Source organism: Triturus cristatus, chromosome 12 (assembly GCF_964204655.1).
Source record: "Triturus cristatus chromosome 12, aTriCri1.1, whole genome shotgun sequence".
Lineage (NCBI taxonomy): Eukaryota > Metazoa > Chordata > Amphibia > Caudata > Salamandridae > Triturus > Triturus cristatus.
Genome location: NC_140595.1, coordinates 819,529,605 through 819,546,968, shown reverse-complemented (window position 1 = coordinate 819,546,968; position 17,364 = coordinate 819,529,605). Strand labels below are relative to the sequence as shown.

Below are 17,364 nucleotides of genomic sequence, written 5' to 3'. Positions count from 1 at the left end.
GGAGCAGAACAAGACATTAGCTCTTCATGGTGGCCTAGTGCTAGCTGCTGCCCTATAAGAAGGTTGGCATCTCCTCCTGACGTGATTTTGTTGCAGCCACACGTGGAGAGCTGACGGTGCCTTTGCGTTAGAAAGTGCATCCTACACTTTCCAAAAACACTTTATTCCAATCTTCATTCTGTGTTTTCAGGCAAAAAAAACACTTTCTGGAAAAAAACAACTTGAACCCCCTTCACCCGTTCATTACAATAAAAATAAATGTGGCTAATAATGTTTGCTTAACATTGAGAGTTAATATAATATTCTCTTCTTTGTTTGGTGAAGTTTGGCATCTGCAGCTTCATATGACACTTTTAGTCACACATGGGAAGGTGACCTGATCCTAGGATGTACTTAACAAAGCCCTATCTTCTTCTTTGGGATTGAACCAGAAATGCAGTTTGTGCTGCAATCAAAGCCTTTAGCATGCCCTTAGCCACGCCCACTTCCATTTTCTGGTGATACAGTTAAGGGAACTACTCTCTCCTCAGCCTGTACAATGAAAGTAATACCTAAAGCTGGAGGACGGGGTTCACGATGCAGCTCAAAAAACATATATTAGAAGTTATAATTTATGCAGGGATGGAGTACTACAGATGAAATACCACTTCCATTTCAGAGTTAGGGACTCTATGGGGACAGAATATAATTTGAGCAGTAACTGATATCATGCAGCAAGTGGGGAAAGCATCTCTTGAACCCTGGTGTGTTTGTTCCTGAGGTTCCTGGCCAGGCTTCCTCCCTTATATGACCGTGTACTTTTACCTGAGACTCAGTCGTTAGTGTGAACTCCACCACTACAGATCACTCCCAGTATATAGAACCTAAAGGTGTACAGAGATACACCCTCCTAGCTCGCGCACTGGGGCAGGACCAGAGCTACGCGGTTGTGCGCAGCGACATGCTCCAGAGATGACTAGAGCAGTTACTTTAGCTGCACTGTCTTCAACAGACTGCAGGGGCAGCCATGTTTGCATGTGTCTGTCTAGCTCAGCCGGCAGTCTTCACCCATCTTTCCAGTTCAGAAATAAGAATTATTAAGCTAAAGTAGATTTCTATAGAGAGCTATAACTAAGGGGCAAGAGATTGTCTATGTGCTGTAAACTTGTACAAGAAATTAAAATTCACATGTATAAATTGGTCAAAATGCATTTGTTTTCTTTAATTTTGCCTGCCGAAAAGTTCTTATGTATTTCCAATAGATAAGTCATAGCTTGAAAACCAATAAACAGGCTTCTCAGCATTCAGTATGGCCACAATACTGAATGCAGAGAAACCGGTTTGTTGGACGTGACCTTTGTGCCAAACACGGCTTGGATGAATGATCCCAAGACTTTGAACGCTCGACCTCAGCCTTACTATCGAGTACTTAATTTTAAAGCTACGACGTATATAAACTTATTTCTAACTAGGGTACTCCAGACGATTGGTTGTCCTTTGTGACACTGTTTGCCCAGATTGGAGTATAATGCCTTTTATCTAAACCTACCCTGAGGAAGCCTGTCATATGGCGAAACGCATTGGCTGCGATTGTTTATTCTGAAGAAGAACACAAATACAAGACAAACACAAACAAAAGGACCTACAAGCCTTGTTTTCGTTGTTTCTTGTACACACGTTCTTTGTATACACTTTGTTTTGTTACCTCGCGGTTTTGTTTAATGTCTCTAATGTATGACCAATGAGCAGCTGGTCATTGGAGGTGGGCAACTAGTGCTCGTAACACAGTGATTACTTCAGGTGGTGCAGCACCGGGTCCCCTAGCTGCCATAATTTGTCCAACCTCATTAGGGAAAGCTCTAGTGTATCTTGCTCTCTACCAAGGGTAATAATGCAGCAGCAATGCCCCATATTGTCAGTTTGTGCCATAGATTCCCTCTAAAAGCTGCAATATAGACAGTCCACGAAACATTTGTACAAGTGAGACTGTGGGTGTCAATCACCTGGTAGATTAATAGGGAGACTGTCAGGATGTTGTAGTGCATACACACATGCACACACACACACGCATGCACACACGTTAAGTAAGGAGGTTGCTCTTGAGAACTGCAGACGCTTAATGTCACAGCCATCACCTAGAGGATTCAACAAAGGTACTCACATTTGGGCTGATCTTGTTGTGGCAAGCTTCGAAGGGGCCCTGAGGGTCAGTGAGGATTCCGCAGTAGGCCGGGCCCTCGTATGACTCCCGCTCTTCCTCTGTGCATTCTGGAACCACCACAGAGCTGCTTGAGTTACAACTGGAAGTAACAGGAGACAGAGTGGGAGAAAGAGTGAGAGAAGGTCTGGAGAGTCACAGATATCAGAAGAAGTGGGATATAATTCAGAACATGATATTTTGTATGGTGTCTTCCTAGTTCCCTCAGGTTTTGTCTTCCTCAATGTCTACAGGTGATGCCGTGTAGTCCTCCTGGTCAGGATGGAGAGGCTGTAAATTCCTTTTTCAAGTGAGGTCTGTCCTAGACTGAATCTATAGCTGATCTTAAATCCTCTAGCGGACAAGGGCAGTAACGGTCTCCTCCAGGTGATGCAGCGTCCTCTCCATGCGATGGCTGGAGTGCACCGCAGGCTCAACAAGAAAATGAGTGGATCCCACCCGCTTCTAAGAGTAACACTCATGGAGTGATTGTCATTTGACTCGTCCTCCCACGATCAGCCCCAAGCAGCAAACTCTGCGCCCTTCACAACAAGCTCCACCTTTGTGGACATTCCTGCCAAACCTTTAAAAGAAAGCATGTAGTGTAGCCAGGTGAGGCGCGTCAAGTTTGGGCCAGTGACATGTCAATGACCAGCCTAACACACAAAGGAAGTTTTACTGGTTACATAAAAACATGCCGGGTGCACTCACTATTTCACTCACCAATAAAAGAATGAATGGCACTGGCTGTACACTGCAAGCAGAATGTCCCCCACACTTACACAAGAACATGAAGACAAAGCACACATGAGAAGGCCTGAGAGATCACTCACCTTGGGTCGACGTTCCAGCTATTCCCAAAATCGTTGACCCCGGTTACCAGCTCCCGATCTGGGGTCATGAAGTCGTTACCAGGGAATCCATTGTAATCACCGCATAAACCACACAACTCACTTTGATAGCTGCAAAGAGAAGAGCCAGGTCATTGGCATTGCTGTCAACTGGTCATTATGAGTCCACACAGTCAATCATAAGTGAGTTTTTAGTGGCCAACGCTGGGTTGTTGGGTGGGATCCAAGCCAGCAAGGAGCCATGCGTCCAGTCCTAGGCATTCCTGTTACCACCCTTTACAATCTGGTACTCTAGACCAATCGTTTCAAAGGAAGCAAATTAGGACTACAGCTCCCACAATGCATTAGTTCAAAACTACCAGCAGATCATTGGTGAGGCCCAATTTTCCAACACAAACACATTTAATACTTGTGATCGCACTACCTCCATTATCAACAAGTTGAGAATATTTAACTGATGTGGCCCCATCATGATACCCCTTCACTTCCTTCTGCTGACCCCTCTGCAACCTTAGCATCAGGTTTGAGAAACCCTCAGATGAACTGGTTACAGGGCAGGGCACGGGCAAAGGATGCTGTAACACTGATCCCTTTGTTAACTAGAGGAAAACGCAGATCATAAGCAGGGTTCTCTCACCAGAGACCAGGGGGTGGGACCACAAGCGGAAATAGTGTAATACTCTCAAAGACGCTGCAGCTAATTTTGGCAAGAGAACATCTCCAAAGACCTTCCAGGTCACTTGTAACACACTGACCATCACCCCCATTTACTAGTTTTGTGTGGACACGAGTGTGACAGAGTAGCGCAACGAATAGGGTTAATTTCCAGGTGGTAAATTGCATTACATCTTGTGAGCATCAGAGCAACTTTTAGTAAATGAGGGCCTACGTTTCTTAGAAACAGCGACTTCAAAAGGAAATTGTAAAGACTGAGTCCCTCTGATTTCTGCGGCAACAGTTCTTGGTCTAGTCCTGACCATGATGGTCACAGCTTGTTCGAGTATTGAAACTGGGCCAAAGTGCTGAACGCTTTTTCAGAAATTAAAAGGGAACTAAAGTATTAGCAACAATGTCAGTGTAGGAAAGAGCCACGTGCTGAGGGTCAGGCTGCCACTATTGGAACTGAGATTTCTGTTAAATGGATTGAAAGGACATCTTCTCATGCTTTGCCTACACGAAACAAGAGGACTGTTGTGGTGGGGTGAGGGGAGAGAGATAATCTATCCATTGGTCTGGGATGTGTATTGGGTCTAAACATTTCACCTGATCCTTTTAACAGACTGCTGATGTTGGGCACACCATGGAACTCAGGACATCTCATCATAGCAGTGGCAGGGCCTACTCCAAAAACCTTTGTGTGAGTGGGCAGGCTGGAGTGATGCTGGGAATCTGCAACCTATAAAAATAGTCTTTGCACACTCACTCGCTGGTCACTTTCACATCTGCGTAGTGGTTGCCATCATAGCGCACGACGAGGCCGAAATCAGTCTTCACCACCATGTATTTCCCAGAGGAGGACACGGACAAGCCGGGAGCAGGATTGATGGGAATGTTCACCGCGACTCCGTCCACCTGGAAAACAAAGCAAAATCAGAATTATTGACACAAATATACTTGTTCCAGAAATGGACAGAAATTTAAAAAAAGGAGGATTTCACTCTTCGTCCTTTGGCTGTGTTGGGAGTGCTGTCCCGGTTGCCTGTTCTTTTCCAGCAACTAACTCACCGCCTCGCGGCCCCCGCTCCGCGGGCGCCGCTCGCAGGCTCAAGACCGTGTCAGGGTCCTGGTCTTTTTGGTCCCCTGTTGTGCATAGGAGCACCAACGCGTCTACTGCAACCACCTTGCAACACACAAGCTCAGAGGCGGGACTGCGAGGACCAGCCTGCTGAGCGGCGCTGATCGGCCGCAGCTGGTCCTCTTCCCGCCCCCTCCACCTGTTTAAAACCCCACGGAGACTGTGCTGCTTGGGTTCGTCCTTTGGCTGTGTTGGGAGTGCTGTCCCGGTTGCCTGTTCTTTTCCAGCAACTAACTCACCGCCTCGCGGCCCCCGCTCCGCGGGTGCCGCTCGCAGGCTCAAGACCGTGTCAGGGTCCTGGTCTTTTTGGTCCCCTGTTGTGCATAGGAGCACCAACGCGTCTACTGCAACCACCTTGCAACACACAAGCTCAGAGGCGGGACTGCGAGGACCAGCCTGCTGAGCGGCGCTGATCGGCCGCAGCTGGTCCTCTTCCCGCCCCCTCCACCTGTTTAAAACCCCACGGAGACTGTGCTGCTTGGGTTCGTCCTTTGGCTGTGTTGGGAGTGCTGTCCCAGTTGCCTGTTCTTTTCCAGCAACTAACTCACCGCCTCGCGGCCCCCGCTCCGCGGGCGCCGCTCGCAGGCTCAAGACCGTGTCAGGGTCCTGGTCTTTTTGGTCCCCTGTTGTGCATAGGAGCACCAACGCGTCTACTGCAACCACCTTGCAACACACAAGCTCAGAGGCGGGACTGCGAGGACCAGCCTGCTGAGCGGCACTGATCGGCCGCAGCTGGTCCTCTTCCCGCCCCCTACACCTGTTTAAAACCCCACGGAGACTGTGCTGCTTGGGTTCGTCCTTTGGCTGTGTTGGGAGTGCTGTCCCGGTTGCCTGTTCTTTTCCAGCAACTAACTCACCGCCTCGCGGCCCCCGCTCCGCGGGTGCCGCTCGCAGGCTCAAGACCGTGTCAGGGTCCTGGTCTTTATGGTCCCCTGTTGTGCATAGGAGCACCAACGCGTCTACTGCAACCACCTTGCAACACACAAGCTCAGAGGCGGGACTGCGAGGACCAGCCTGCTGAGCGGCGCTGATCGGCCGCAGCTGGTCCTCTTCCCGCCCCCTCCTGTCACTCCCCTTGATAATCTGCCAAAGCTACGCGCACGTGGGACGCGCGCGGGGCAAGGGCCGGGGCAAAGACCGGGCAAAGAGCGGGCCGTTTGAGGCCGTTCGAGGACATAGAGGACTGGCCTGGCCCACCCCCCTTGGTTCTTGTTATCTGACTCGTCCCTTTTCCACCAGCAAGTACATTGTGGGTACTGCAATTCAAATATATCATGAGTACACGGGGTAGTCGCAGTAAAACTGCAATGGGGCTGAGTAAGCCCAGCGGGACATTGGATGATTTCCTTGTCAAGACTAACCTAGCAATTGATGCTGAAATCACTAAAATGCAGAAGAGGGTGTCAGTTGAGCTTGATGCGGCACGTAGGCTTTCCCAGACCTTTGCTAATTCTAAAAAATCTTCCCTAGGGAAAATCGCGTCTGCTGCCTCTCCACAACATGCTCCTTGCCCTCCCTCACTGATAATCCATGCCGATGTTCACCAGGCTTCCCCACCTCTTTCCCTTCCATTAGAGTCTATACCCACCTTCACTACTGTGCCCCCCAAAACTTTCGAGGGAATCGCACCCACTGGACTTGGAACTGCCATTGTCTTGTCGGATAGCCCTGACCCCCCCGACCTTTCTCCCCCAGTAGCAAAAAATAAAAACAAAGATGGCCCAACCCTAAAAAAGAAAAACAATGCAAGATCTGCTTATGCCCGCAAAAAAGAAAAAATTGCAAGGTTGCAGTTCTTTAATAATAGGCGAACACTACCCACCACTGGGGAGACCATACAAGTGCCAAATTTGGATAACCATCTAATAGGGGGGGACAGGGAACACAGCAATCTTAACGTAGCCCTTGACCCTATTCAAGGGCCTCTCCCCACATATGATGAGCAACCCAAAGAGGGAGGGCAAAGCGAGTCAGGGAGGGATAGAGACAAGGGGGGTGATGACGAAGATTTTCTTAAGATAGTCTGGGGTACATTAAAACAATTACTGTCACCTCTGGAACTCAGACTCTCTCGTATCGAGAATAATCTCCTCGAGATGGATAAGACCTTAGTCTCCCTGGCCACCCTTAGCCTAAAACAACTGGAAGCAACTTATCCTCATATTGCTAAGAGTACTCCTCAGGAGAATGACGATGGTATTTACCCGGCTCCAGAAATTAACGTCAGTTCCCTTGCCCCTGAAATGTTACCTCCGGTCTTGTCCCTACCCCCATCAAAGCCAACCCCAATACCCAAACCCCGCTCTAAGCCAATCGTTCCCCTTCCCCTAATACCAAAAGTCACAATATCAGTGGTAAAAGGCCCCGAGAACCAGACCTTACCCAACCCTATCCCTAAGGCCGCCCATAAGCCCAATAAGACTAATATCCCCCCTACTGCGCGCATAACCAACCAGTACCATGGCCGCCAGAACTTTCGTGGGGGCTACATTGATCTTCCTCCTGACGCCGGGCCCTATGTCGTCATACTGGCTGGTGTACCACCACTTGACCCGCTTTCTATTGAGACCCAGTGGTCCCTAAAGAATAAGGTGATTCACTGGCTCAACATCAATAGACAGCTCCCCAATACTGTTAGGACCAGAGTTCTAATGGTTAGGAGAGTACCATGGGTGGGTCGTACCCATAAATCCATCCCTGGAGACTGCATAGTGGTCTCATTTGCAGACCCTCATACAGCCCAGCACATCACTATATGGGATTCACAGGATACTGACCAATCTATTGTCACCAGACCCCTTACCTTTTTCTATCCTCCAAAACAGACTTTTGAGCCACCTGGGGCTTGGTCAATAGCCCACAATCGCAGATGGAAAGGACATGGGGATGGTTGGCAACCCTTTAACAACGGGTGGGAAGGAGCACCCACTATGAACAGGTTTGAATGTCTGGATCAGGTGGATTGACTGGGAATTACTGTCGCCCCAATCCTTACCAACGCCCAAAATCCCCTAATGGAAACTGTCCCGAGTGAAAAATTAATGCCCATACCCCAAGTTCCAAGCAACATTGGGATAGGCCTAAACCCCCTTGAACAGCACCCTTTTACTGCACAGGTCAAACTACAGGCAGACCCTGCACACCTGCAAGTTCGGATAGGCACAACGGGGAATGCAGGGCATCATCCACAGGAAATTAGAAACCCAATGCACTCTCTCCTTTCTTGGAATGTTGCAGGCCTCGGTAGTAAGATCACCCACAAACCTTGGCTAGAGATTGTGCAGAAGCATGGAATCCTATGCCTACAAGAAACCTGGCTTATAGAGGAAGTGCACATGTTGGGCTACCGAACCTTCCATTCCCCAGCTGTGCCATCAGCCCAGGGTCGCAACAAGGGGGGCTTGTGCACATATATATCTAACGTAGCGGACGTAAAAGCTTGCGATTTCCAATCCAATCAGTACTTCCAAATCATACTACTTAAATGGGGCACTTTGCATAAGGTGATTCTCGTGAATTTTTATAATAATTTGCCAATTAGTGAGGTGGAATCAAATTTGAATATTATGATCCATCATATTCACAAACTGAGAGATCAAGGTTCGGGGGATCACATAGTGTTGTGGGTGGGTGACTTCAATTGTTCCGTCTGTCCGTCTTCGAAGCTAGGTTTGTGCGGCCTGTCAGATCTCGGGGAGGACGGTCCTCTGCACTTCTCCCACACCAATATGGGGTCTCTTCTTAACAATGTCATATTTACCTTTGACCTCACCTTCATTAACCAGGCATGCTCCCCCCGGTTCCCTTTGCCCCAACGTACAATGGAAGAGGTTGTAAATCCACAATCGATTTCGCCTTGATATCACCCACCTATTCTGACTTTATAACCTTCTGGGAAATGGGGGATGACCCCATGAGCGATCATTATCCCATTACCTTCGGGGTAAATCTCATGGAGGGCAAAGTAAAGGAACCTAGTAGGGTTCTATATCCATTTGAGGTTACCCTATCTAAGACCAATGGGTATGTAATTAAATGGGAGAAAATGAACCCAACATCCTTCTTTCAAAACTTCCTATCCTCTTGCTCCACGGACATACTTGCCTGCTTAGAGGAAGACACTGACCCAAAGAGTATCATGGTTGCTTTTTCTAACATTCAGCACCACATAAAAAATGCACTGACTAGGAACTGCAAAGACAAGGGGAGGCATACTCGTGGGTGGTTTGACTCTAGATGTACATCTATACTGAAAATCTTAAAGAAAGTTTTGTCTGCCGACCCAAAAGATAGAGTTCAAATTCGTCAAGCGAGACACGATTATAAGCTGGCAATTAAACAGCGGAGGGCGAAACTGAAGCAGGAGGCCTGGGAAGCTTTGGGGGAAGCCGCCAGGAATAAGGACAGTAATGCCTTCTGGAAAGTCATAAGATCTGTTTATAACTCAAAAGACAGAGATAATTCTGTAGAAGTGGCTATAACGGCTGAGCTCTGGGTAGAACATTATGGTAATCTTTATTCCAACAACACACAGGGTAATGTCCCGAACCCATGCAAGGTGAATTCACCCCCAGATAGCATAATTCAGGATAACCACCCAACTGTCTCCCCAGCACCTCCTTACCCCATTGAACTGGTATTCACCACACTAGAAGTGGAAGATGCCCTTAGAGAAAGTCCTTTAGGTAAAGCCCCCGGCCCTGACCACACCCCAGTGGATCTCTATAAATCAGAACCGGACTTTTGGGTTCCCTTGTTAACCAATGTATTAAATATGGGAAATAAATGCGGTTTTATTTCCACCTGGTCGGACGCAATCGTAGTCCCCATATTTAAAAAAGGGAATAGGGACGACCCGGCTTGTTACCGTCCAATATCGCTATTGGACGGACTCATGAAAGTTGCTGGCAGGATTGTTCTTAAGAGGATACAACACTGGGAAGAAGAGAAGAAGGTTATCTCGGAGTTCCAATATGGGTTCCGAAAGGGACTAGGGACATTGGAGCAATCCCTAAATTTGTCCCTATTAGTCTCTAAATATACGCAGGCCAAAAAAGGGGACTTATTTGTTACCTTTGTCGACCTCAGCTCCGCATTCGATTGCGTGGACCATGCGATGCTCTGGTCGACACTGGAAGACATCGGGGTGGACTCAGCGATCCTCACATTTATCAAAGAACTATATAGAGAAGCGGGGGCCAGAGTAAGATTTGGGACCCAGGGGCAATGACACAAAAATTTGCCATAAACAGAGGGGTGAGGCAAGGCTGCATACTTGCGCCCTTGCTTTTCACTTTTTACATAAACTCTATCGCTGAAAGCTTAATAACTCTGTCAAGCGATTATCCGGCTGTTAATGGTAGGCCTGTACCCATTCTTCTATATGCCGATGACGCGGCAATTATGTCTAGGACAAAAGTAGGTTTGCAGAGAGCTGTAAATGAATTTTCATCCTACATGGGTAAAAGAAATTTAAAGGTGAACATTTCCAAAACTTTCTCCATGCCCTGCTCCCAAAAGAACAACAGACCATCATGCTCAATATATTTAGATCAGCAAAAGATTGCCATCACAGACACTTTTTGCTATTTGGGCATTGTGTTTGACAGGAGGGGAAGGTGGAAACACGCAGTGTCAGCTAGGAAACTCGCCTTTAGCCGTGCCATAGGCGCTTTAAGAACCTTTGCAGCCAAAATTGGGGGTAAACCCATTCATGAAATGTTACAGATTTACCGGGCAAAGTGTATAGCTACGGCCACATATGGCGCAGGCCTCTGGGGTTTCGAGAATGTGTCCTCATTACAAACTTGCGAGAATATTTTCATCTGTTACTTACTAGGTGTGTCCAAAACCACGTCGACTTTTATGACTCATATTGAGACCGGCGTCAAATACCTTAGCGACATCATAAAAATATCACCTTGTTTGCTTTGGCATAAGATCTGGACCACAGAGGAGTGCAAATTGAATAGAAACCTCATGAAAGACTGCATGGCTTTGGACGGTGTAGCAAAAGTCAAGTGGCTGCGATATGTACAAACGATGTTCTCTAACATTGGACACTCTGAATTTTACCACGAACCAGAGACCCTTCAAACCTTGACTAGACCGGCCCTCAAAAAACTATTATCTATACACTTAGAGAGTGCTAGATGGGACACTGAGAAACTTAAAGGCACAACCCTGAGTTATCAGCAAATCACCCCTACTGAAGGCTTACAATCTTACCTTGGGCTTGAAAAAGCACCCTATGCTCGCATGCTTTTAACTAGGCTGCGCCTAGGGTTTTTCTTCCGCTTGGTCACTTTGCCGAAACCGAATGACTGGGCCTCACTGAAATTAATATGTCCATGCGACGACCATTCAACACAAAGTAACATTCACATCATGTTCTTTTGTAATCTGTATACCAGCCCGAGGAAATTATTTCTTCTACCCTTACTTAAACGCTGGGGAATAAGAACATGTAAACCTGCATATTTAAAACTTTTGCTTTTAGAAGATGTGGATGTCATCTTTGCTGTTTCTCGCTTTTTAATGTCAGTGATGAAATTTAGAAACTCAATGAGTTAACTAATACTCGTTAATATTGACTGATTAGTGTAAAACGAGGCCCCTCATCCAAATGACTGCTGTAGATTTTAACTTTTGGAGAAATGTTTTATCCATTTTTGTAATTTTGTTCATATGAAAACTGTTCTTAAATTATCCGCATAAATTGTATTTGTATGCTTTTATGATTTATTGATAAATCGAATAAAGCTTATATTTGATTTGATTTGACTCTAGACATGATCAGACATTCACCCATCAGATGTCATGTGCAAAGCATTAGCACCAACAAATGCGGCGATGGCCTACAATGTCTTGTTGACCGTCACCCAAGCTCTCCTGGCTCAACTCCCTGGATGGTCATCCATTTATGTACCTTATATATGATGAGCTCACAATGGCAATCCCTTTGCCCTGCTTGATTCTCCTCTTCTGTGCTCCCCCTCTCTACCCACACCATTGTTCAGTGCTCCATTGTTTTACAGCTAGGGTAGCACTACATACATCTCATGCATTCATACACACATGCAACATGTATCCATGCTGCTGAGAATCTGCCTGAACACTTTAAAGATTTAAGTTGAACCAGCCTTGCATGGAGTCCATATTCTTACCCTTCAACCTTTATGTTATGCTGCAATAAAGAGAAAAATGTTGGACTCAAATTCATTATTTTGGGGAATCTGAGAAAAAAGAAAAAGAACAAGACGTTGAAAAATTCAGATGTTCACTAATCTACCTTGGTCCATAACGCCAAGAACAAACCTCAAAAAGCTTGAGAATGGCAGAAATAAAAAATGTTCTACCTTTAGCCACATTGGGTCTACAAAGTGCTCTGTAGAACTGTGACCTTTGAAACAATCCAAGGCACAGGCTGTGTTCTCAGATACCTTCTTTACGCTCTGTCGCAGTCTGGAGTGAAGCCAGTATTGTCCGCGGTGTCACACACTGGCGCCGCACGATGCCAACCAGGCTTAACTCATCCGAGTGCATGAACGGCACAGCCATATCTAACTCAATGAGTTTCCAAAGCTTGAAGCTCAGTAGGTGAAAGAAGTCAAAAGAATGAGTGCGGAGGATGGGGGGGGGGGGGGGGGGTGAAGAATATTCAGAAGGAACACAAGATCCATCAGAGCCAATGTTACAGAAGGGATGTCACTCTTTCTTCTAACACCTACTGTTACCTCCAAAGATTCCTCCTCTTTAAAAACTTCTGCAACTAGTTTTAATGTGGGGAGAGGGGGGCACAGATCAGCAAAAAGGAGCCAGGCTACACAATATTCTCCCTGCACACCCTTGCAATCTGCTCCGCGAGCCAAGTTTATGTCTCTTCTACCAGAACTGTTCGAATGGGGGTCTGGGTTTTCTCTCAGGCTGTAGCCAGGCTCAAGAATCCCCTCCACGTCCATCTGAAGTTTGAACTAGCTTTAATCCCAGTAATTCTCATTTCATTGTCAGCCATTGTCAATGTTGGCTTCTTCATTCGGAGTGCCAGAAACGTTTGTTGAAAGTGTGCTTAATAAATAACACAACATAAAATCACAAATGTGTGGAACCACTTATCTTCCATGCAAGGTTTCAGCCCTTGCATCCAGGCCACAGCAATAACATTTTGCAAATTTATGGCGAGAAGACTCACTGGCTGCCACGCAAATCTCCTGCAAACCCTTCCCTGCTCAGGAATGGAGGATTGCAGTGTCTTCAACTTGAAGAGTTTGTGATTATTCCTTCAGATACATTCCTCCAGCGTCCCCATAGAATGTCATGATACATGAGACTTTTCATCTTGAAATTATCTGTTTGGTTGAAGGAACGTCCTTGGATCTATTACCACAGGCAACAACAATGTGTCTTTTCGCCAGATATTCCACATCATAACTGAGGTGATGTCTCTCTGAGAGGTGATGTGATTCACGGGAGGATACCTCTTCATGGACTCCTTCCGAAAGCAAAGGACCACTGGGATCGCAAAGGAAAGGTGATCACGTTCTGTCAAAGAGGTGGAAAGCACCACAGAATAACCTGCAATATTTGAAGAGTGTCAACCTTGGTAAGCTGAAAAACAAAACTCCTAAGTGGGTCCAGAAGTTTCTTTTTTCATGTACCTGTTGAAAGAGTGGCATCCAAAAACAGTCAGAACTTACCTTACCCTGTCCTTGGAACAAGATGTGTCTGGAGTGAAGCTCCCTAGTTCATTCTGCTCATGGTGGATCTTTACCACCTTCCTTTGGAGCATCTGTGAAGTCTACCCTAAGACCTCGTCTACGTGTGCTGCTCCCCTTTGTGTGTGGCAGTGGAAGAAGAAGTCTGGAATAGAGATCTGTGCACTTTTCACTCACTATCGGGAGGATCCCATGGTCAGTCATGGCAGGGTTACCCACTCCAAGAAGAACTTCATTATTCGCCCTGCCACCAGCATCATATGCTGGAAAGAACTGATTGAAATGCCTTTCCCTGAGCTACAAATGTCACTGTAGCCAACGTGTGAGCTGATGTCTTTATTCTTGTCTGTCATCTGCCTGCGGGGGGCTTCCTGCGAGCGGCCTCTCAAAGCATCAAGGCCTTGGCAAAGCTACAGCACTGCGGGTTTGGAGGTCTGCAGAAAAAGATATTGCCCTGTTTTGATGTCACTTACCTGGGACCAAGGGGCACAGCTTCCCCTCCATCTTACATTTAAAGGTCCTTTGAGAAATCTGGTCCCTGCTTCTTCAGTCCTCAAAGGATCATCCAAGGTGCTAGTACTGGGAGGCTTTCTGACAAGAGTACGGCCAGAGTCCAGAACTATGTGCCCCCTCACACCCTAAGCCCTACGCCCTCAGTTCACATCACTCATGCACTGATATCCCTCTGTTGGCTCCCGACCAAAGAACAGCATTCAAGATCCAATAGCTTGTCCATGCAGCCTGCCAAAGATGAGCACGTCTGCCTAATCAACTTTTTGTCATATCAACCAACCATAAGCCATACTGGGCACCCAATAGGCACGTTTTCTGCCTGCGCCTCAGCTGAGAACCCGAGCTCCAGCAACCATTCATCAGATTTAAATCCCAGCCCCACTTTTTATTTACAAACCACACTGAAGCATCCTCCGGGCTGTACTAGGTATTTCCAAAAATAACAAGAAATCACAATAGGAGCAGCCGAGAGTCCCCAAGAGCTTGCAGGCTGCCTGGACTCTTTATAGGTCTCAATTCCAAATATCAACAGGCCTTTGTGTTAGACAAATGAACCTTGCCATTCGCTCCCAAAAGGAGTGCTGGCATCTGGGCAAACTACTGTCAGCATGGGCAGGCCTGGCATCGTTTCATGTGCTGCTCAGGGTCTGCAGTCAGGGATAACAGACAGAAAGGTACCCGTCACCTCCCCTCCTGATGGTTCAAACACTCGGGCACTCACAGTTTAAAACATTGTATGAAAAGACTGTTTTTGTATTAAACAAATAAAAATAGCAGAAAAAAGGCTCTAATTTAGCATGGACAGGTGACAGGGGCTATTAAATGACCAGTTTTGGTCACAGGAAAAGAGCTGTAATGTTATTAGCACCCACTAAGGAATGAATATTCCAAGTTAAAGAGGCAGGATCTGGAAGAGAAACAATGGGGCAGATGACTTAAAACAGCCATCATTTGCCTTCTGTCACTCAAATGCCTACAACTCTTCAGAGATCCGCCTCTTGGTTTACAAGGTGCCACCTGGCCAAATAAACATCCTTTATTTTTCTCTATATCCTACCTGGACAATCTTATTCTTCAGCAGAGCCACGAGCACTCCATACACCTCCACGTAGACCGCCTTGATGTACGCTACAGTGAACGTGTTCCATCGGTACTCGTTGGAGGCGTACACTGCAAAGGGGGTTCGGCTGGAGTTGCAGGGCTTGGCCAGGACGTAGGTGCAGTTGCCATGGAAGTTGTACTTCCTCTTGTCGAAGGTAGAGTAATGGGGGTCACCGGAGACAACGCAAGTGGAGGAATCTGCAGATGAAGAAGCGGGTCAATGATTTCACTCAGTAGGAGAGAACTAAGAAGGACATGAAGGAAGATTAAGGAGGATGGAGGAAGATGAAGGCTTTCTGATGAAGCACCCCTTACCTTTGGGGAAGCATCCTTGTGTGCCAGTGTGGTTTGAACAGTACTCGTCTGGGGCGCAGCTGGTATCGCTGCATTTAATGGTATAGTTTGCAAGGCACTGGCACTTCTCCTTACAGTTGTCCGAAAAGATGACCTCACCCGGCTAGGAGTCAAAAGACACAGATAAAGATGAAAACTAAAGAAGCAATCAAACCATTATCTACATGGAGGCTGGAAAAATAACACCTAAACGGTACACGCCGTGCGGTCACCATCAACAACAGAAATCTACAGGTATCATGAGCCTATGAACGGTTTCAGAGAATCCTAGTTCTAAGTATTTAAATATTTCGAAAGTGGATACAACTTTAAAAGCCCATACACATGGGTTGGCAGGTCAGTGGATTGGCAGAGATTTTGATGGAATGCAGTCATATTGGATTTCTATTTCACAACATAGATTAAAAGAGTTGGTGGAATACAAACCACATTGATCCCCTTTTTGATTCAGGAAGCTTGGCGTCCCTTTGGCCCAATGTTCCCAATTAAGTGGACAGGCTCTTTAGACCTCATTTGAGGCATCATTTGAGGGCCTCAGGTTTACAGGTTGTCTTACACCCAGTGATAGATGGAGTCATAGGGGTCTCGGGTTTACAGGTTGTCTTACACCCAGTGATAGATGGAGTCATAGGGGCCTCAGGTTTACAGGTTGTCTTACATCCAGTGATAGATGGAGTCATAGGGGTCTCGGGTTTACAGGTTGTCTTACACCCAGTGATAGATGGAGTCATAGGGGTCTCGGGTTTACAGGTTGTCTTACATCCAGTGATAGATGAAGTCATAGGGGCCTCAGGTTTTCAGGTTGTCTTACATCCAGTGACAGATGGAGTCATAGGGGTCTCGGGTTTACAGGTTGTCTTACACCCAGTGATAGATGGAGTCATAGGGGCCTCAGGTTTACAGGTTGTCTTACACCCAGTGATAGATGGAGTCATAGGGGACTCAGGTTTACAGGTTGTCTTACACCCAGTGATAGATGGAGTCATAGGGGCCTCAGGTTTACAGGTTGTCTTACACACAGTGATAGATGGAGTCATAGGGGCCTCAGGTTTACAGGTTGTCTTACTTCCAGTGATAGATGGAGTCATAGTGGACTGTTTCGGGTGTGCGTTAGAGCATGTTAAAGCCTAAGGGCTGGTACCAGATAGAGTATGGATGCTCTTGGGGGACACATAGAGAAGTGCTGACAGTACCTTGTACTGCTGGCCATTGTAGGTGCATCGGCAATCCTTCTCCTTAACACACTGCTCCCCGTTGTGCACAAACCCGGCGTTGCAGCGGCATCCTTCCACGCATGGATGGTCACAGGACCCAGGGCGGGGATCCCAGCAGGTGGCTGGACAGGCGGAACCACATGGCTCATAGTGGCTATTGGGAGGACAAGACAGTGCTGGGGGAAGAGAAGAAGAATGTTCAACTTGGGTTTATCAGTTGGTTTTTGCCTGGTCAACCATATTGAAATTGTGCACAGTTCTACCTGCAAGCGCTTTACTATGTGCTTTTGAGAAAACAAGAATCTTTTCTGTGCATCCAAGCATCCTGACTTTTTAAACAAGTCCCTGGTTAAGGTTTGCAACTGAGTGATGTAGTGACTGAGAAACACCTACCAGCTGTGTAAGACGCATGCTGTATCGTGAATAATGAACCCCTACTAGTACCCTTACTATTAACTAACCTCCCCACAATGTGTTCTTCCATATTTGAGATGGAAGCCAACCTGATGTTAGTGGACCCACACTAATCCTCACTTGACGATCAAGGTACATATCTCAGAACGCATCTACCCAGGTACCTACGGCTGCAAGTCAATGTGTACAACAACAGAGATAAAAAAATAAAATGATAAGTATATTGGCTATT

The 17,364-nt window shown here is 46.8% G+C and overlaps 1 protein-coding gene across 1 annotated transcript in view; it reads right to left on the bottom strand.

The window, feature by feature from the left end:
* LOC146782980 (IgGFc-binding protein-like) overlaps positions 1 to 17,364 on the bottom strand; it is a 334,560-nt gene that overhangs the window by 157,157 nt on the left and 160,039 nt on the right. The window contains exons 39-44 of the mRNA XM_085639314.1: positions 16,698 to 16,894; positions 15,466 to 15,607; positions 15,107 to 15,348; positions 4,451 to 4,599; positions 3,010 to 3,138; positions 2,141 to 2,279 (exon numbers count right to left, since the gene is read on the bottom strand). Of these exons, the coding sequence (XP_085495440.1) occupies positions 2,141 to 2,279; positions 3,010 to 3,138; positions 4,451 to 4,599; positions 15,107 to 15,348; positions 15,466 to 15,607; positions 16,698 to 16,894 (998 nt within the window). The remainder of the gene's footprint in view (positions 1 to 2,140; positions 2,280 to 3,009; positions 3,139 to 4,450; positions 4,600 to 15,106; positions 15,349 to 15,465; positions 15,608 to 16,697; positions 16,895 to 17,364) is intronic.